Raw genomic sequence first — 19,856 nt, 5'->3', positions numbered from 1 at the left:
TTTGAAATCTGCACACATTTAGATCTAACCCACATGTATATCCTCGCCTCTTCAATGACTGTCAATAAGTACTAAAGAGTAGCAGCGGTTACACCGATACTACTTTGTAATTGCGTTAGGTCAGTACAGTAGTACTGTAGGTGCGACCCAAAATAACCACCGCACATCAACTGAATTGCCCACAGCATGGGGTTCCTTGGCGGGTTGCTGCACGGCAAAGGAGCGATCCGAGTGAACGTGGACAAACCATACTATATATCTGGGGAAGTGATCACGGGAAATCTAGCAGTAGACGTCCTCGAGCCAATTGAATGCAATGGTACACACGCTGTCACTAACGTTATATCTGTCGTCTAGACACCACACTCGTCACCATAGGGGTCGTGCTCGTGGTGACAGGGAAGGAAAAGGTGTATTGGAGCGAAAACCACACCGAGACCAACGCCAACGGTGAGAGCCGGTCGGTCACACGTGTCTTTGCCGATCGCCGCGAATTCTTCAAGCAAAAGGTACTTTATCATCACATTGTTTCCCTTCCAACTGAACCACATGTACTACCTCGTAGATTGTGCTCTTCAACGTCCAACACTCGCTCGCTCCTGGCAGCTACATCTACCCGTTCCAGTACCAGCTCCCCCCGGGCCTCCCTGGCTGCTTTGACAATCAATCGGACGCCGGGGTCAAGGCCAAGATTGAGTACTCGATCAAAGGGTCTGTGGACGTCGCAGGTCTCTTCAGCAAGGACCTCAAGAGTCGCCAGAAACTCACTGTGTACGCCCAACTGGCCGGCGTGGTCGCGCCCAGCGCCGATCAAAAAGTGCAGACCGTGCGGCTCTTTTGCTGCATTTCGCAAGGCACGTGCTCACTTCGTGCCATCATGGACAAGAACATGTACGGCCCTGGCGAGACTCCCCAGGTATTAAACACTCTCCCCCCCCATCCCCCAATAAATCCACAGCTCTCCCCTGGCACCCCATAATCCCCCTGTCGTGTAGATCCACGTGGACGTCCAGAACCAATCATCCCGCGATGTGACCGTCATGCGGTGCGAACTCCGCCGCCATGTCCAAGCGCATGCGTCTGGCAAGACTCGAAACATGACCAAAGTGATCTGCCATGCCGCCTTTGCTGGGGTTCCAGCAGGGGGGGCGGTGTCGCAGCCCCAGCCGTTCCAGCTCACAGGAACCTCCATGTACCCGTCGACCCGATCGGCGCTCCTGTCGTGTCACTACACGATCGACATTGTGTGCGACATTGCCCTTTGCCCAGACGTGGAACTGCACTTGCCCATTGCGTTGGGGGCCCCCACGTTGGTCCCTGTCTTGACGGCGCCACCCTTCGGAACCACCTACTCTCAACAGCCCACCGTGAACCAGACCCCCTACCAAGGCGCCCATGTCTCCTCGGATGTATAACTACTGTAGACCCTACTCGGCAATCGCTAGCCTTTGACCGTTTGTCAACTGGTCGTGACGTGAAGTGGAGTATAACAATGACCACCAGCATCATCATAGTGTACTGGTGACAAGTGCGCAGTGGGTTTGCACGGAACTTTACACCTATAAAACATCATAACGTTGTGCACGTCAAAGCCACCAGTACACACACGTCCAAGCGACTTTGCTTTTGAAATCAAATGTCCCAAGTTATCTGGTTGGTGCATGGGTTTTCTATCGCGCTTCGGCTTGGAATCGACAGGTCATCGTGTCGCGGCTGAGTTTTAGTGTCTGCGACGATGGCGGCGACGGTCGTCATCGTCGTCGTCTCGACGGCTTCGTTTCTTCTCTCGCTGGAACTCGTCCTTGGACGGGGACCTCGAGCGTCTCGAGCGACGCGCAGGCGGCGTGCGACTGCGGCGAGCTGGGGACTTGGCGCGGCGGCGGTCGCGTGATCCGGATCGACGGCGGCTGCCACGGTCACGCGAAGGCGAGCGGTGGTTTCGACTGCTTGTCGGTGGGTCGGGGGATTGGGGAGGACGCCCTCTTGAAGGGGGAGTCGCCGATCGACGCGGTCGCCGACTCACGGGGGTCGTCTGCGGAGGGCTCGACGACCGGTGGCGACTCTTGCGCGGCGGAGTGTCCTTCGTCGGCGACTCTGGTTTACGAGGCGACAATGCCTTGGCACGGGGTGTGCTTGGAGAGCGCTGCCGACGAGATTTGGATGTCGGCGACTTGGAGCGTGTTGGACGCGGAGAAGGTGACGCTTTCTTGACAGGAGACACAGGGGAATCACGTCGTCGAGTGGTCTGCCGGCCGCGGGTGTTGGGGGATGGACTGCGCCGAGGGGGGGATGCGCGTTGACGGCGTGGGGGCGATGGATTGGGGGAGCGACGGCGGGACGATGGCGGACTGCCATGTCGTCGGTTAGGGCCTTCTTGTCGACGATCATTGAATCTGCTAGGTTTCGTCCGCCCGATGTCGGAAGAGGATGGTGGCTGGAATGATTCTACGCGCTTCGCCAGACGTTCGCGGTCCTTTGCGTCCTGGTCACGCTTAGCCTCCATTTCCTTCTTCTTCTTATCGAGAAACACTTGCGGGATGCCGGTGGGATTCTCCTGAGCACTGACCAACAATGTCCAGAGCTCTTCCATGTAGCTCGCCGCGTCTCCTTCGAGGAACCCCGTGAGCGCAACCTGCATCTCCTTGGGATTCAACGGATCCAATGGATGCGTGGGTTCCAACAGATTGATCGCCGTGGACACGACAATGTCGTCCTCAAATCCCAACACTTGGGTGATCTTTTCTGTGATCCATTGGTGCATTACTTCCTTGTTCACTTTGGAAATCTCTACCTTGTGCTTAAAGCACGTCGGGAACTCCATCTTCGCCAGCAACTTCTTGTGCTTGTTAAAGAAACGGCTGTCTTGGTCCAGGGTAGTGCCCTACACATCATACACATATGAGCCATACCTCGAACCGCCGATTCCTCTAGACGGCGCCTACATACCCGGAAGAAATTTGCTCCGGACGCCATGATGCTGGTTGGTGCTGTTCTCCCTCACCGACTCGTTGGATTTCGGTGGACTATCCGGAATGACCGGATAATTACCCGAGCATCAATCTTGAAGTCACAAATGGGACTGGCTACGACGACCATCCGCCGCCGCGCGCCGCGTCATCGGGCCATCGAAGCATCCGACTACGATGCCTTGATCAAGAAAGACATCGAGCTCTACCCCACAGAGAACCCTCTGACCCCTTCGGTGCTTGCAACATGGTTTCGCCGCCACCCAGAGTTTGGCATGATGTACGATACGTTTGGATGCTGCATCTTCGTTCCGTTGATTCCGTCGACGTGGAACAAGTTCATCCGCAAAGAGATTGACGAAGCTAACTTGGTCGATGGTATCTTTGATGCCACCACGAGCTCCACCGGTGAGCTCTGTCTCCACATGTACCACATCGAAAAATCTGATAAGTGGACGCGCGAGTTTGAACGCATGGCTACTGTCGTGCTTCACGACGTGTGCATGCTCATTCATCAGCTCAACCGGCATCATTCTCCTTCCCTTAGCCCCATCCGCGTCGTCGGCTGTTCCGCGCTCACCGCGTCTGACGCTGGGTACCGCATGGCTCGCGATGTCTTTCACATGTCGCTGCTCTTCGAACCCGTCGAGTTCCTCTTCCGCCATTGCACTCTGGGACATGTGGCCATATTTAGTGCCAGTGACGGTGAACTGCTGTCGCCCAACGAGTGGACGAAAATTGGCGAAGCGCGGCTCATGGCCGTGACATGCACGGACGTGTGCGCTAAAGTGTTTGAGACCACCGGCAAAATGAAACATAATACTACGCGTATGTGACAACGTAAACATCATCGACACGGCGAGTGCATGGGCAAAGACACACATTCCCATTGGCGTTGCAACGGAATGATTGCACACCTCGAGTAGGGCGAATTGTCGGCCCGACACCAGGGCCAGGGCCTTAGCTAAGAAACAGTGTTTAGTTGTGCTTTGGTCAAGTTGATTCTGCAGCTGGGTCGGGTTATAGTAAGCTGAAGGGGAATGGGGTGATCAACCTGCCAAATCGAACTATGAAGAAATCAGTAAGGAGGTGCACTGTGTGGTTTTGTGTTTGTTAAAAGTAATTGGCCAGTCCTGGACCGAGCACTTCCACTCGCTGACCACCCACGCGCACCCGATACGCCAACAGGATTTGCCCACATTGGCCCACTTTCCACATGTGGTTTGTGAACGTCGGCTGCAAGTACGACTCGGTCGGGTGCAATCGCGCGTAGAACGACTCGACTCCCACAGTGTCGACCCACAAGAGGTCGATGGGCATAGGCGTGAGGTTTACAAAGAGCACGTCGGCTGGACCGCCGCCGTCGACGGACACGGTGTCGAGGTTATTGGTCGGGGGCGGCCTCGGGTTGCTCATCATGTGCATACCTGGAGACACTTGGGGCTGCATCATGAAGCCCCCCAAGTTCCCCGGAAGAGTGACCATATTCGACGGATGTTGCATCACCATGTGCCTGTTCTGGCCGGGCATAGCCATCATTGGAGGCATTATCATCATCGTTGAAGGAGGAGAAGTAGTCACGCCCCCATACGTTGGCATCGTTCCAAACTGTATTTGTTGAATTGGCTGGGGATACGGGGCTATCATTTGCATGGGTTGCATTTGACCGTGAGTTGTGGCTGGGGTGGTTTCCACGGCTAGAGGGGGGTTGAAAGGTGGTTCAAGCCGAGGCGCTGGCTGGACAATTGCCATGGTTGCGCGTTTGGTTCGTGGGGTGGTAGTCGTTGCCTCCTCGTGAGAAGGAGCAGTCGACATCGAGTGGTCGTTCAGCGTGCTCCTATCTGTGGTGGCGATCACAATGGGTGGCTGTGCGGTGGTGCCGTCCGTAGGAACGGTGATCGTATGTTTCGGCGATGGCGGCATTGCGGACGCTGTGGAGGGTTGGGTCGTGGAAGGCACGGCTTGGCGCAGCACGGGGGGCGTGATTTCAATGGGGAGCGCCAGTAAAATGTCGGACGCGGTGCGCGGAAGGTCACAGAGCACATGTATGACATACGTGACGACCAAGAGGGATCCCTTGGTGGATGGCGCGAGGAGCTTCGTGGTCAGTGCGAAGGGGAGGTCCTGGGAGATTACCGCGTGGGCCGGCACGCCTGGGAACGACGCGTCGCACAACTGGGTGCGCACAGTTTTGGTCGCGCCATCCGCCGCAGTAAGGAAATCCTGGCGCACGAGTCGGCATTGAATGCGAAGCACATTTTGCTTGGACCCATTTTGAATGTCGATGTGGATCTAACAGACAAGACAGTAGCACCGTGGGCCACTAGTACCAATGTACTTGACTACTACTCCCAACGATGACGACGAAATGGTGCAGTCTGTACTTGAGGGGTGTCGGTGGTGTTGTAGACGGTCTTGTCAGCGGACGCCTTGAACGCACAAGTGCCTTGGTCAAAACACAAGTACGACACCTTTCGACTGCACGTGTCCACGCTTGGCTGGACCAGTTGACCCGCGTGACTCGTGTACAGCACCAACACTGCCTTTTTCATCAAGTCACGGGCAAATACACCGTCGACGATCACGGTGCCAGTCATCGAGTACTCGATCTTGGCGACAACGTCACTGCTTTCCTTCTTGGCATCAAAGCTCCCGGGCAGGTTGTCAGGAAGCTGGTAGTCGAACGGAAACTCATACGTGCCTGGCTGCAGAATGCGCTCGACGCAGTATAGCACAATCTACGTTCGCCCCATCATTACGACAATGTGGATCACAATTGGAAAGGTGAGGTAGTCGTCGACGGGCAAACCTTTTTCTTGAAGAATTCGACCACACCGGTGTGGGTGGAGCCATTGTCCTTCCACTCGACCTTTTCCTTACCAGAAGCAAGCAACACCACCTCTAGTGGCAACTGTTTATCAAACATGTAGATCGAAAGAGCAACGTGAACATTAATATGGCTTGGAATTGGAGTATTTGTACCATTGCACTGTATAGGAGACGTGACCTCCACAAGGATTTTGCCTTTCACGAGCTCCCCAGACATGTAATACGGCCGATCCACGACCACTTCGATCTTGCCTTTGCCTTGGAAGCCAAGGATGTTGCCAATCAGCCCCATCGCGTTGCACTGTAGAGTGTGCCCTTTCGGGTATTCATAGATCTTGGGACAATCTCGCACTTAGTAAAGCATATGCCTGGTGTCAAGTGGGTTTTGAATTTCGCACTTAATACAACAGAAACCCGATCGTCATTTTGTTCCCACGAGAGTGATGGACCTCCGATTAAGTACGACGCGATACCTGATTGGCGGAACGCTGTTGGAGGAGCCGCCGAAGGACGTCGTCGAAGTTTGAACACCATCGAACCAACAAGCAGCAACATGGACCCGCAAGTCGACATTGACGTGAACGAAGAAGATGATGAGATGATCCTGGAGGACGAGGTCACGGAGGAGTATGAATTGGGCGACATGCCAGGTACTTTCTCGTTCCATGCCTATCTTCATGACTCTGACGGTAGAGGATGACGACGACGACGACATGGACATGGGCGACGAAAACGAAGCCGAAGTAACTGCGGAAGTCGTGGACGACGCGCGCCAGGTACAACCTACCCTTCCTGGCACCACCATACCTTCTTCGTATGTCGTAGGTCTTCCGAGGCCACTCTGGCCCGGTGTATGCATTGGCGTTGCATCCCCTCGACAAGAGCATCGTGTTGAGCGGCGGTGGTGACGACGTCGGTCTCATCTGGAGTCTGGACGATCTGTCCGTGAAACACGTGCTTAAAGGGCACGAGGACTCGGTCGTGGCGGTCGGGTTCAGCTGCGACGGGTCGTTTGCCGCGACCGGGGGCTACGACGGTGTGGTCAAGATCTGGGTCGTCCAGACCGGTGCCCTCGTGCACACGTTGGACGGTCCGTCCCAGGAAATCGAGTGGATCAAGTGGCACAACAAGGGCAACGTCATCCTCGCCGGGTCTGCCGACGGCACTGCGTGGATGTGGCTCGCTGCTACGGGCGAGTGCATGCACGTGTTTGCTGGCCACGAAGACTCGGTCACGTGCGGCGCGTTCACGGGCTCGGGCAAGATGATCGTCACTGGGTCGGCGGACGCCACCGTCCGGCTGTGGAACCCCAAGACGGGCGAGTGCAACCACGTGTTTCGCGGGTACGTGGTGATCGTCTGTACGTATGTGTTGATGCAATCAATTGTGTGTTTGTGTGGGGATGGTTACGCACGACACTCATATGATATTGTGCCATTTCACCTGATTTCAGCTTGTATAAACTCCTATCCTAGTATACAAAGATTCGTATATATATATATGGTGGATTCGGTACAAATTTCGCCGAATCGAATCACGAATCGACGCAAAATCCAATTTTGAGTGGATTTGATTGGCTCTTACAGAAAGTAGGACACGTATATTCAACCAATCAGAACTCCAGCGTGATTCAATATTGATTGGACAAATTAAAGTTTATAGCGAAGTCACAATATATGGATTTGCCCAATGCGGAGGGGGACTGCGTCGAATCAAACGTTTTGATTGGCAGAAATTCGACAGGACGTGAAATGATTGGCTAATAGTCGCTTTTTGTTTACTCACCCATTCGCTAAAGACATTCGATTCTGCTGTCGGTTCGAGTTTCGAATCGATTTGACACGATCGAGTTTTGCGTGGGTACAGGGAATGACGTATTAAGCGCCCCCGTGGTACTTCGAATTGGCATTTCAATTGTGTATTGGGACAAACTACTTCGAAATTTCAATACTTTAATCAATACGAAATTTTAGTACCACGGGGGCGTTTAATACGTCATTCCCTGTACACACATGTCAAGTGTCTATATTTGTGTTTCTTACAGATATGTGTGACAATGTGCGACGTGGTTGGTTTGTGTTTGCCTTGGCGAAATGTCTATATATATGGTTGGTTTGTGTTTGCCTTGGCGAAATGTCTATATATATAACTTCGTCGTTTCCCCCTTCTCATGGATACGTTATCGCAGACACGAGTTCCACGAAGGCCCGATCTGCGACGTCGTGTGCCACCCCAAGCAGCCCGTGATGATTTCGTGCGCGCAAGACGGCACAGCGCGTCTGCTGCAGCTCCAGGGGAAGCGCCAGCTCGCCGTGTTTGTGCATGGTGTGACAGAGTCGAACCGCGGCACCGTCGCCGACGACGAAGGCGGCGCCGTGAGCTCAGTCGAATGGTATGTCATACCATCAATCCTGGCGTGGTTTGTATCTCCCACACACATGTATTGACTGGCCATTTCGGACTCGTAATAGTGCTGGGTTTTGCAATACACTCAACTGGGCAGCGACGGGGGACCTCGGCGGCGAACTTCGCATTTGGGACCTGGCTACATACCAGGTACATACATCAATCGCACTGGGGTATATATACAGTGTCCTTGTGTTGTAGTGCCGCCACATTTGCCGTCATGACGCGGGGGTGATCAAACTCCTATGGCACCCCACTGAACCGGTACCTCGTCCTCTTTCACGGAGATATATAGCGATGGCTAACATGTGTGTAGTTTGTGTTTACGGTCACGACAGACGGCGTGATCCACGTGTGGGACGCACGCACGGGACAGCTGCAGAAGCGCTTCACAGGCCATTCGGTATGACATGCGATCGCTTTGAAGTTTCATATGACGGCCTGAGTGTGTGTAAATATGTATGTAGGAAATGATCCTCGGCGCCGAGTTTGTCGTGCGACAAGGCGTGACTTCGGACCTCGTCACAGCCAGCGAAGATGAAACCGTCCGGATATTCACGCTCAACTAAGAGTCTGGAGCAACAGCCAATCGCATTGTCGGATCAAGTCCAAATTTTCAATACCGCGATGCCTAATCACGAAGTTCAAAAGGAATACAGATCCATTGAATCCATATGTCGGAGCCACCTTGGGCTCATGCTAAAGCACAATCAGGATACATAAAGTATATGTATGACACCAATTGCACCCTGATGAGGTGCCAACATACACTGTGACATGGTACTACAGTACGTACTAGTAGTACTGAACACAGAAATGTTGTCCTTTTCACCCAAATTGGACTGGGCATTTTATTTGAGATAAATAGTTCAACTGGGACAAATGGGCGAAAGCTCTACCATTGGTTGGAATTTAGGATTGAAGCAATTTCATTGGCTAGTCGAATGCCTGCCTTTGGGCTGCCGCTATTCGATAGGACTACCTACTCCAACTTCGAATCAAATGCATGATATTGCCGCCAAGTGAACTATATAAGCACAGCTATTATACGTTGTATTGTCTACTCGCCCAAAATTTGGTAAGCTTAGTGCTAAATCTATCGATCGATTACAGGTACTAATTAATAGTAAGTACTTCAGTGAACTTTGTCGCAGTGGAATTGTTGTCACACTAATTTAAGACACACACTATTTAATATTTATTAATAAATGCAGTAAAAGCAATACCATAATTGTATTGGCCATCCGCTGCAATACAATACTTCTAGTAGTTGTTATAATTGCTATTACTTTGGAAACCTCTTTCTGTCGATTTGGTAGTGTCGATTTATTGTGTATGTATATAGCACAAGTTTGAACAAGTCCAAGATATGGGATAACGTTAGGGTCTGTCTGAAGCCCTGTTGTTGTCGGGTCGTGCCATCATGGAAGAGGACTTTGCATGGGAGATGCTGTTATATGATGATGCCTGCCAATCTATCAGATGCCAACGACACCAGCGCCGGGAAAAAGTAAATTACAATACAGAACTATTGTCAATACATCGCTGCAGATCGTTGTCCAATCCAGCCTCCTATATCTAAGCCTTTGCGACCATCATCTACCTACTTGGCCGCTGTCCGTCCTTCCGCCGGGGTTGAGTAAGTTTACGCATCGTACACACTACAATCATCCCCAATGAGATGATCCAATATAGTGACTGACGCTGTTCGTACACTTCGTTTTGGTAGCTCGAGCCACTGGCGGCGGCATCGGCGTGGCTTTGATACTTGAGGCCTTCGTTCTTGGACAAGTCGAGCACTTTGCGAAAGTTGCTGCCAACCTTTCGCTGCAACGGCTCGTTGGTAGCCGTCTGGGTCCACACTGCGACACGGTCCTGCGTTTTCCGAACCGACACCACCGCGCCACTCAAGTCGTCGTCGTCTTCGAGGCATTCGCCAATGAGGGCCAGCATCTGGACAACATGCAAACACATTGGACTCCATATTGACAGGAGATGACTTTTAGTACCGTGTTCATCCATGCATCGTCCAAGCGCGCGCGGCGCTGGCGGTTGTTGGTCAAGACCCACTTGCCGCCCTTGGCGTTGATCGGGTCCTCCCACATGGGGCGGATGCCTTCTTTGAATAAATGGTAGTTGCTGCCCACGAGCAGCTTGGTCGGAGGCAAGATGTTGTTGAACATGCTATGTCCACGTTAGCCATTGGCCAACACAACATGAGGCGACGACGTACCCCCAGAAGTCTTCGACCGTGTCAAACGTGTACACGACCTTCAAGTTCTCTTCCCACGACTCGTTCGCGAGCTTCTTCTTCGGGTTGTCGTACCAGAGCACCCATCGGTGTTGCAACGGATGCTATGGATGGTGTCATGGTCGGCGTGGCTGCAATGTGGACCTGTTGGTCGGACGGTTTTACCTTGACAACGGGAGCCGTGGGGATCGGCTCTACAGCTGCATCGTCGGTGGAAGCAGCAGCGTCATGTGTATCTACGGCAGTCGCATCGGCACCTTCAGGCGCGGCAACCACGGGCTTGGATTCGTCGTCGGACATGGCGGCAAAGGTCTCAGTTGGGTAATAATAATTGGTTGAGTTGCAATTGTTGGTTAGAACCCGCTGCTCTGGCCTGTTTTTTTTTATGAGTCGTACACTTTAATTGCCGTCGCTCCTAGCACATACAAATCTCAAGTGCAACTGTTGAACCATGAAATAATTTCGACGCCGTGTTTTCTATTATCGCATCTCAAGTACGCCCCTGTAAAGTTCGCCGAATACCGCACTTCCCGCAGAAAAAAACAACAGACATGTCAAACTTGTGAATGGAACACTGCAGCGACAAACGCGCGGTAGTTGACGTGGTCCAAGACGACCCAAGGAGCGTGATGGAGGAGGCGCCTCTTGCTTAGAGACACCTACGCACAAGAATCACTCCATCACTACCATGGAGATATCGAGGATGGACGTACATACCGGAGTCCCCATCACCTGCTGCAGCACGTCAAAAAATTGCGAGCTTGACAGTTGACCCGTGTAGTCGTCATCAAGTGTCAGACAGGCCTGACCAAGATCCTTGGCCACGCAACCGACGGCTCTGAATCCATCACGCAGCTGGTGGAGCACGGATTGCACACCCACCGCTCGCACGCTTTGCACAAGTCGACCGACGTCGATCATGTCGCAGGTCCCAAACTGATCGTCCAGAATCGTCCATTGGGCTGCCGACAGCGGCGAGATCCCCTGCGATACACACAACGACGCGAACGTCGCTCTGTCCATCGCCGACGCGGCGATCACAGCATCCGACAACGGCTCCAACTTGCACAGCAGCGCCTTTGTTGCTTGTACTCGTGCATGTTGCAGGACATGCCGCAACTCCACGACACTGCTGTCACCGCCGAACCCTGCCATGATCAGAGGCATGTCGGTATCGCGCACCGCGGCGCCGAGCTCTTCCAACCCCACTCGAAATTGCGACGCCGTCAACGTCCCATGGCCCGTGGTGTCCAATCGTCGTAGTCGGGACTACAACCTCTCGTCCTCAGACTCGTAAACAAAACAGTCGCTATCGGTCGTACCAGGACATCGATACCGCGTTCCAACGCATCTTCGACACACGCCATCACTCGCTGCATCACGGTGGTGTCGGCTGGAGCTGCATCCGCCAACAAGGCGCGGTAATCGATCTGCCGCTTGTCCGCGCCACCAGGATACCGCAGCACCAGCTCCCGGACTTGTTCCGGGGCCAGCACTAGCCCCATGTGCTTCATCGTGAGGAAGAAGTCCGCCACCGCCAGCACGCCGCCACGACTCGCGTCGGCAGCCTCCATGCACGCGCGCGCCGACGCGGTCACGCCGCCTTGGTGAGATGTGTTGGCATCAATCATGTACGTCTTGAGCGTGCGATGCACCGCAGCAAGCACAGACGACGAATCGTGGACTTCCATGTCGTCGACGTTGATGGCGGCATTCGAGTTGGCGGCCAAGCTGCGAGCAACCACCCGCAACCACAGTTTGTACGAGAGCACAGTCCCCGTCCGGTTCACATCAAAGAGGTACTGCAGCCGTCCGAGGTCGGATTGGCTGACCCGCACACCGTGGGTAGCCAAGACGTCGCCGAACGTTGCTACGGGGAGCTCCCCCGTCTGGCGGGGGTCTGCCGCCGCCAGCGCATGTGAGAGCTCCGAGAAGGATGCGATGCGCGAGTGGAGGTGCGCGAGCAAGTCGTGCCGATGGGGATCAAGAGCCCACGCGTCGAACTCGACGCGGGACACGACCGCCGGCGTCGCGAGGCGGAAGATGGCAAGGCTGTCGAAAAGCGCTTGGGTTTCCGCAGCAGACCTAGAACATACACCATAAGGTTTTAATATTGCGGAGGTTCAGTCAAAATGGGGACGACGGACGGGTGGTAGTGCAGGGCGTGTAGCCCCGCGGTGAACGAGGCCAACGTCAAGTACCCCACGTCGTCGCGGTCAAAGTGGCCGAACGCGCGGGCCAGCGGCGCACACACGGCGGCGACTCCGTCCGGATGGAACGTCACATGGCACTTCTGACGCACCCTGGCACGCAACGCTTCGTCTACCTGCCACGTAGTTGAAGTGTCGGACGGCGGCAGGTCCGCCGCATGTCGACCGGCGTGCACCATTTGGATGTAGTTGATGGCATCGTTTTGGTTGTCCGACGAGAACCGGAAGGCGCCGATGAGGGACCCGATGCACCGCATGCCGTCGGCCACGACGTTGAACCCCAGTTCCATGAGACTGGCTTTGACCTGGGCTGGAGTCACGAGCCCGCTCCACGCCGGGTCATCGTGGCGGTCGATCGCTCGTCGGTAGTCCACCCCTTGCTCCACACACCGGCGTAGGACCATCCCCAGCACCCGCACGCTGTCTTGCAGTACAGTTTCGTCGCCGTCACTCGTCGTTCTCGTCGAAGTTTCATGTGGAGGCGGCAGCGGCGCGGCGCTTTCCAGACACGCCTGGAGCATGGCCATGCACACTTTATGCTTGGTTTTGTTGCCTTCATTGTCACCGTCGCCACCGGTGTCGTCACGAACGTTCTCAAACACATGCAAGCACCGCTCAAACACTGGCATGTCAATCAACTGGCTGCCGTTCGCTTGGCTTTTGGCTAAAATGGACAGCGCTTTGTCCCGCGATAGGTACGCCCGCCCTTTGGCCCGGACGCGCACTTGTTGCCTCCACGCAGCGTACTCGTTGGGGCGTTCCGCCGCGGCGGTCTGCAGCATGTCTCGCAGCAGCGCGCGACGCTTGTCCAGCCGTCGGGCGTGTGCGACCGCGTCGTCATCATCGTCGTCACCGTCGTCGTCACCATCCTGATCTTGCAAGTGATGACGAAGGAATTTCCGATACGCCAAGCGATGACCGTCCTTGGCAAACTCGGCAAAGATCCAGTGGACGTCGGGGGGCTGCAGGTCGACCCCCAGTTTGCGCCACACGAGCACGAAAATGTCTGGTTCCACCACGCCTTGCTTGGAGCCATCATACGCTTGGAACAAGTGGAGGACGTCGTGTTTTCTGGCCTTGGCCACCACAGACCGCAGCGCCGACAACACGGCCGTCCCCTGTTCCCCGTCTGCTACGGCGTCTAGAGAACGGGGTCTGTCGTCGGGGGCGTTCTCAGTGTCTGTGAACCGCAGAAATGTGTGTACGTCGACCACGTCATGACAGTCGGGGTCCAAATGATATAGCACGGCGCGGATCTCGTTCGCGTTTAACGGCAGCGCCAGCGGCGGCTGGGCGACGATCGAAGCAAATGCATGCCGAGTGACTGGCGGTGGCGGGAACGCCTGGCGCCACTGCCCCACGACCGCCGCGACCTCGACGTCTTGGTCCGCGGCGACGTTTTGGACAAAGTGCTGGAGCCGCGTCTGGAGCACCGGGTACGACACGTCGGGCCCGCGACTCCACTGGAGGAACCGACTATATTGTACGTGTCCGTGGCTGTAGAAATGCCGCGCAAGCTGCTGCGACGCATGGGTGGACGTCACGATGAACCCGAGCTGCTGCACCACGGCGGCAAATTCATGGACGCCGATGCCACCCGTCTTGGCCCAATCGTACCGAGTGAACGCAGCGAGGACGGCGTCCGAGTCTGGCGCGATGTACCGCCTCGAGTTCCACGACAACTGCTGAAGCAACGCCAAGTCCAGCGGCGCCGTTTCTCCAGAATTCAAACAGGCAGGGTACGACGACGGCTGAAACAACACGGTCCACAGCGACGCGGGGGACACCGTGCCGAGCCGCGACGGGTCGAGCACCGCCCAGAGCACGGACTGGTCCGCCGGCATCAACTCGACGTTGTGCTGCTTCCACAATGCCGACAGCTGCAGCTTGGTCAACGACTCGTCCTGGGGCACTTGCGCCAGTGCCACCTACATGCCAACACAATGATCAGATGGTCGTATATTTCTTGTGGTACCTGAATGGCTTGTTTGGTGGGGGGCGACAACGATCGTAGACTCGCCTTGATCTTTTGCAGCGACACGGACATCGGCGTCGACGCCATGTACTCGAAGAACGCACGGTAGTGGACACCAAAACCCGACACGTCAAACAGTTGCGCGATGAGGTTTACTTGCGTGGACGACAAGTGCGGGCACTTGCGTTTCAAACACGATTGAAACACGTCGAACGGAAGCACGTTGTCACATTTGCCGTCCGCGTGAGCAAACGGCACCATGTCTGCTTCCTACATTGTCACACATTGTCAAGATAAACTGTGAATTGGATGAAACAACCCAAGTAGTACTGTAGTGCATCACACACACTGAAAGTCCACACAAGCTTACTAGACCTCGGTGAACATACTATCGAAATCCACAACCCCAGAAGAGTAACCATGAAACCAAACCCAACCACACAACAGTATACCTCAAGCACCAAAGTGTGCAGCCATTTAGTCAGGGGCGGTAGTACGTGCTTGGCGGTCAGTGCAAAGTGCAGCAGTGGCGCGTACATGACAACTGTCTGTCCATTCGATATCCCGTCGTCGGTTCGGAATGCGTCCAAGAGACAGCGCAGGTGTGGCGGCGTCAGACACAGCGGCCGCAGCGCGAACGTCATTTGCTTGCGACTGAGGCGGCCTCGCTTGGCGTGGTCCAGCTCTTGACATGCCCGTACGAGGGTGGCTTTGAGGTCGTCCGTGACGGTAAGCGTTTGGGCCAAGAACGCCTCCACGTCCAGTAGGGTCTCACGTTGCAGTTGTGGATTGCCTACCATGGTGCTGGCTGCGGTAGTTGCAGACGATCGTTGTATGGATGAAGTGCCGTGCTGACGGTACGCTCGGAATCGTTGCTGAATGACCCGCGCCGCGCGGCTGGGGGGCAGGGGTTGTTGCTGGTTAGAAGACAAGGATGGAAGTTTGGGGGCATCCAAGACGTAGCTCGTTTTGCAGCTGGCGTCGGCGGCTTGCTTCATGCGCTTGGTGAAGGCGGCTTTTCGCTGCTCAAACTCGGTCGTAGCCGATGTCGTCGTTTTTGGGTTTAGCACTTCGACTTCGGCTTCGTCAGCTACTGCTACGACGACGTCTTGGGGGGTCGACATGAGCCGGTCACGTGTCTCTGTCGAGGGGTTCTTTCCGAGCAAGTCGGCCTTGGCTTGGTCGGCCTCGGGGTCGTACACGACAAAGCCCAACACCCCCAAGCCGCGCTTGAATTCTGCGCGACTCACGTACTGGCAGTGCGTGGGGTCGTACCGTTCAAAGGGCGCTGTGACTTTGGTCGGTTGGCGCTCGGTCAGTTCAAACCGACGCACTACATCCCGACAGGTTTGGGCTACAAAGCGGTCCTGGCACGACGGCGTCGGCTGAACATGTCGCCACAGCTCGACGGGGTGGATGAATCCGTTCACGTCCCCGAGAACGTCGATGAGCACTTGGACCTGGTCGGGCGGCAGGGAAAGCCCCGCGGCGTGAAACGCGCGGGCGACGGCGTCTTTCGACAGAGCCGGCGTTGACGACGTGGCCGACGCTATGGCAGATGGCACGTCGCGCCCCGCCGCAACTGCCCCATGCAGCATCGCCTGAATCGACTGGATCGTGTCCAGAAACAGCGCCGATGCAAAGACGGACGCGTGGGCGTACGCCAGGAAGGCGCGGTAGTTGACGCGGCCGTCGTGGAGTGGAGAGAACGCGACCATGAGGTCATGAACTTGGGTCTGGGTGAGCGCATTTTTGTGGTTGGTCTGGTCCACAAGCTGGAACGGATGTTTCCACGATAGGTGCACAAGCAATTCGCCCACGATGGCAGGTGATGACGAGGTTGACTCGTGCACGACATCAAACCATCCGTCGACGGGGTCGCCGTCCACGAGCGACCGCAGCGGCACGTCGCATGACCCCAACACCCCCCCTCCCCCAGACGAACTCGATGCGTTGTCGTCGAAGATGGTGCAGCGCAACTTGACCTTTTTAAAGAACTGCTTAAGGCATGGATCCACGGCCAGTGTAAACCAGTGATTGCCGCCGTGGTCGTTGGAGAACGTCGGCGCGCCCGAGTTCGGCACGATGTCGGTGAACACATCAGGGAACCCCAAGAGCTGGTAATGTACGTATGCACTCGGTGGGATGCCACTGGATGTCAGCAGTTTGCGGCATGCCACCATGGAAACCTAAGCATATATAGTATCAATGCCTGCATGTGATTCCCCTAACAGTGTTATATCTTCATTATGCAAACCATAAGATGCATACTTGTAGATCGTTCAGGGGGGCATCGTCGGGGACCAAATCGACGGCGGCGGCGTGTGCCGATGCTGCGGTCGCGTGGTCGGCAGTTAGAAAAGCCCCGTCAGACGGACACGCTTGTAAGTGCAGCTGCCAAATCTCCGTCAGCGGCAGCGCGACTCGGATGACGAGGTGCAACCGACCGATCGTGGCGTTGGTCGTGACATGGCGCACGGGCACGGCTGAATCTTTGAGCGCTCCGCTGGAGTGCACAAGAAGCGGACTCAGCCGCAGCGATGTCCGCCCCACGACGTGGAAGTCGCCCTTGACGGCTTGATGCACTTCGAGGGCAAGGGATTCCGACGCCAAGTACCGCAGAAAGAACGCGTCTGCTGTGATCTAAAGCAATCAAATAATCAAATGACAACCCACCCCCATGAACAATATTGGCATGGAAGATCCAGGGATAAGCTACAAGTATATATATACCTTGAAGGACGCAGCAAAGTTGTACGCTGGCCGACTCCCAAGCACGAGCGACGTCGACTGGGACTCAAAATCGAAAAAGTCACACAAGACAAACGTGCACCCAGAGCCATTGACGTATTTCGAGTCGAAATCGCCCCCGACGATCCAAATTTCGAGCAGATTCTCGCCTACAACACACCGACCAATGAACCAACTTTCCACTTTGTCTCTTTTCGTACCTGCCGCCAAGTCAACGGCCGAGTCTGCCAAGAGGTCCATGGGGCGGCTTCGTCGGACCAGCTTGCCTCCTTGGGCATTGACTTCGTCGTCTTCGTCGCCCAACGAGAGCAAGTCCTCTTCGTCGTCGTCATCGTTGCCTTGAGGTTTGTTGCCACGGGTAGTTTTCTTGCCTGACGATCGCATGTACTTGAGCTGTCGAAGCTGTGCCTCCAACATGGCAACTTTACGCAGCCGCGTGTCGGCGACCAATTCCACTTCGTCGAGCTTTCGGCGCAGTGCCACGTGTCCGGCGTCCTTGCGCGTCACCAGCTCCTCGATCTCAAACGTTAGCTCCCGATTGATGCTCGTCTGGGCCTGCAGCATCTTTTCACACCGCTCCAGCTCCTGCGTGGACGTCAAGTGGGCGATCTGAAGCGTGTGCACTTTGTGGCGAAGGTACGCGACGCTAAATTTACAAAACGACGTGTTGAATACTTTTGAAGAATGCGCTAGCTTGCTACTACTACGGTCATAGGGCGTATGTACCTGTTGTCGGCTGGAAGGCTGTCGGTGCCTTCGAGAAACGCGACGTGGGACGGATCGTCCGGCACGATGCCTCTTCTTAACACCAGGGGCAACGCACCGGTAGCTCGGGGTGGAATGGTTTGGAAGGCAAGGGGGGGGTCACCTTGATTGGACGGGGGCGACTGCTGGTGCATGGGACTAGTCGACTTGGACGAGGCTTGGCGTTGGGGAGGTTGTACGAGCACGGGGGACGATGGCTGGTGAGTCAATGGCGGAGCAACTTGATGGGGTTGGCGTTGCTGTAGGCGCTCATCGTCGAGCAATTGCTTGACACGAAGCAGTTCTTGGTCGGCGCCGTCCTTGGCTTGTTTGAGCAGCCGAATGTTGGCCTGGAGCTCTTGAATCACGGCCACGTGCTTTTGCCCTTCGGCTTGCAACGCGTCGATCGCATGCTGCTGCTTCTTGGTCTGCGACTCCAACGCCACGAGCTTATCGATGCGCTCCTTTCGCTGGAACGCATCGTTGATGAACGGGCTTTCGCACAAACTGGTCATGCGTTCTTCCAACGTGTGGTTCTACGGTTCAAGTGTCGATCGTTCATTCATTCGCTCTATGATGGGAATACATAACAGGATATTAGCAGTACCTGCGCCCGCAACATCTCTAGCTCTTCCCGCATGTCCTTGGCCTTGGCAACCTTCTTCTCCATGTCGTCGCGCACCATGTGCGCTTCCTGCAGCTCACTTCGCAGCCGATGGATCACGCGGTTAAAGTTGTCCATTTGCTCGAGCGTCTTCTCTTGGATCTCACGCTCGGCCATAGCTTTGGACTCGAGGTTGTCGAACCGGGCGTTCAAAATCACCAGTTGGGCCTGTCTGTCGCGGAGTTCTCGCTGCAACTGCTCGACACTGTCGTTCATTCCATCATTGTTGTTGTTGTGATGATGATGATGGGATTCCTTCAAGTCGGCATTCTCGCGGTGTAGCTGCACGACGTGCCGCTCGGCGGTGACCATGCGGGCCTTCAGAGCCGCTTCGAGCGACTTGTCGTCTCTTCCGCGGACACCTCCAGCCGCTGTCGACGACGAGGACGCATAATGATGAGCATGATGCATCGCTCGAGCCATGGACGAATGGCCCTCGAGCGTGTTGTTGGAGGAGGGGGGCGTTTGGTGGTGGTGATGACCAGGGCTCGACTGGTGCTTGACTGGCACTGGTCCCTTCTTCTTGGAGGCAGCCACCTTTTGCTTGTCCTTTTGAAACCCATATCGACTGGACTCGGTCATGGCTTGAGTCTTCTTCCGCAACGCGGCATTTTCGCGCCGCAACTCGTGGATGAAGCGCTCGGTTTCTACGTCGCGCCGAAAGGACGTTCCAGCGACGCCACCTTTGACTATGGAAGAAGTTGGTGGCTGTAGTTGAATCCGTGGAGGGTGAAGGGTACCTGGCGAATCGGCTTCTGGCACTTGCTCCTTTTCCTTTCGCTTGAGAGTCTCTTCGATCATCGCCAGCTTTGTGTACATCCTACCACGACCGTATGGTTATCACGTCCCCCACTGATAACACATCCTGCAGCTATTGGGGATCATCGAACCTCTTGATAGTGTCTTCCTGTTCATTCTTCTTCTTCTTGAGTGCAATGTTCTCATCTTTCAAGTCCAAATACTTGTCTTCAAATGGGTGCTTTAGGTCGGCCATTTGCCGCGCTGTTCCTGTCGCGGCGGGCTTACTACTTGAGGCCGACAGAATGTTGATCGATTGCGA

At 55.3% G+C, this 19,856-nt stretch overlaps 7 protein-coding genes across 10 annotated transcripts; 3 read left to right on the top strand and 4 right to left on the bottom strand.

Moving 5' to 3' along the window:
- The first annotated feature begins 160 nt into the window (after nucleotides 1–160).
- Nucleotides 161–1,595, top strand: H257_10090 (hypothetical protein). Its single transcript, XM_009836538.1, has 4 exons — nucleotides 161–319; nucleotides 379–509; nucleotides 566–916; nucleotides 996–1,595. Exons 1-4 carry the CDS (start codon nucleotides 187–189, stop codon nucleotides 1,413–1,415), a joined length of 1,035 nt encoding a protein of 344 aa, XP_009834840.1. The 5' UTR covers nucleotides 161–186; the 3' UTR covers nucleotides 1,416–1,595.
- On the bottom strand, nucleotides 1,536–3,019 carry H257_10089. Of its 2 annotated transcripts, XM_009836537.1 has the most exons (3): nucleotides 2,947–3,019; nucleotides 2,792–2,881; nucleotides 1,536–2,742 (listed from the first exon to the last, which is right to left on the bottom strand). In XM_009836537.1, the coding sequence occupies exon 3, from the start codon at nucleotides 2,636–2,638 to the stop codon at nucleotides 1,721–1,723; it is 918 nt and encodes a 305-aa protein (XP_009834839.1). In that variant the 5' UTR covers nucleotides 2,639–2,742; nucleotides 2,792–2,881; nucleotides 2,947–3,019; the 3' UTR covers nucleotides 1,536–1,720. The 2 variants fall into 2 exon arrangements, with proteins under 2 accessions (XP_009834839.1, XP_009834838.1); XM_009836536.1 differs by having other exon boundaries at nucleotides 1,536–2,881.
- Nucleotides 3,020–3,068: 49 nt separating this feature from the next.
- Nucleotides 3,069–3,889, top strand: H257_10088 (hypothetical protein). The gene has a single exon (XM_009836535.1). It carries the CDS (start codon nucleotides 3,074–3,076, stop codon nucleotides 3,800–3,802), a length of 729 nt encoding a protein of 242 aa, XP_009834837.1. The 5' UTR covers nucleotides 3,069–3,073; the 3' UTR covers nucleotides 3,803–3,889.
- A 162-nt stretch (nucleotides 3,890–4,051) lies between these two features.
- H257_10087 lies at nucleotides 4,052–6,109 on the bottom strand. Of its 2 annotated transcripts, XM_009836533.1 has the most exons (4): nucleotides 5,949–6,109; nucleotides 5,776–5,867; nucleotides 5,351–5,704; nucleotides 4,052–5,258 (listed from the first exon to the last, which is right to left on the bottom strand). In XM_009836533.1, the coding sequence occupies exons 1-4, from the start codon at nucleotides 6,085–6,087 to the stop codon at nucleotides 4,080–4,082; spliced, it is 1,764 nt and encodes a 587-aa protein (XP_009834835.1). In that variant the 5' UTR covers nucleotides 6,088–6,109; the 3' UTR covers nucleotides 4,052–4,079. The 2 variants fall into 2 exon arrangements, with proteins under 2 accessions (XP_009834835.1, XP_009834836.1); XM_009836534.1 differs by having other exon boundaries at nucleotides 5,351–5,867.
- A 196-nt stretch (nucleotides 6,110–6,305) lies between these two features.
- H257_10086 lies at nucleotides 6,306–8,942 on the top strand. 2 transcript variants are annotated; one of them, XM_009836531.1, is made up of 8 exons: nucleotides 6,306–6,445; nucleotides 6,489–6,571; nucleotides 6,621–7,138; nucleotides 7,984–8,187; nucleotides 8,267–8,351; nucleotides 8,403–8,465; nucleotides 8,518–8,604; nucleotides 8,669–8,942. In XM_009836531.1, exons 1-8 carry the CDS (start codon nucleotides 6,349–6,351, stop codon nucleotides 8,768–8,770), a joined length of 1,239 nt encoding a protein of 412 aa, XP_009834833.1. In that variant the 5' UTR covers nucleotides 6,306–6,348; the 3' UTR covers nucleotides 8,771–8,942. The 2 variants fall into 2 exon arrangements, with proteins under 2 accessions (XP_009834833.1, XP_009834834.1); XM_009836532.1 differs by having other exon boundaries at nucleotides 8,267–8,465.
- A 904-nt stretch (nucleotides 8,943–9,846) lies between these two features.
- On the bottom strand, nucleotides 9,847–10,752 carry H257_10085 (hypothetical protein; the record flags this gene model as incomplete). The annotated part of the gene is made up of 5 exons (XM_009836530.1): nucleotides 9,847–9,862; nucleotides 9,916–10,154; nucleotides 10,211–10,385; nucleotides 10,435–10,556; nucleotides 10,618–10,752. 5 exons carry the CDS (start codon nucleotides 10,750–10,752, stop codon nucleotides 9,847–9,849), a joined length of 687 nt encoding a protein of 228 aa, XP_009834832.1.
- A 254-nt stretch (nucleotides 10,753–11,006) lies between these two features.
- H257_10084 (hypothetical protein) lies at nucleotides 11,007–19,790 on the bottom strand (the record flags this gene model as incomplete). The annotated part of the gene is made up of 13 exons (XM_009836529.1): nucleotides 11,007–11,111; nucleotides 11,170–11,721; nucleotides 11,775–12,537; nucleotides 12,600–14,590; nucleotides 14,638–14,907; nucleotides 15,090–16,826; nucleotides 16,909–17,280; nucleotides 17,371–17,537; nucleotides 17,589–18,034; nucleotides 18,115–18,668; nucleotides 18,740–19,485; nucleotides 19,537–19,616; nucleotides 19,687–19,790. 13 exons carry the CDS (start codon nucleotides 19,788–19,790, stop codon nucleotides 11,007–11,009), a joined length of 7,887 nt encoding a protein of 2,628 aa, XP_009834831.1.
- Between the last annotated feature and the right edge of the window lie 66 nt (nucleotides 19,791–19,856).

The sequence above is a fragment of the Aphanomyces astaci genome, assembly GCF_000520075.1.
Source record: "Aphanomyces astaci strain APO3 unplaced genomic scaffold supercont1.26, whole genome shotgun sequence".
Lineage (NCBI taxonomy): Eukaryota > Oomycota > Saprolegniomycetes > Saprolegniales > Verrucalvaceae > Aphanomyces > Aphanomyces astaci.
The sequence above is the reverse complement of the archived record's forward strand: the minus strand, read 5'-3'. Positions and strand labels throughout refer to the sequence as shown.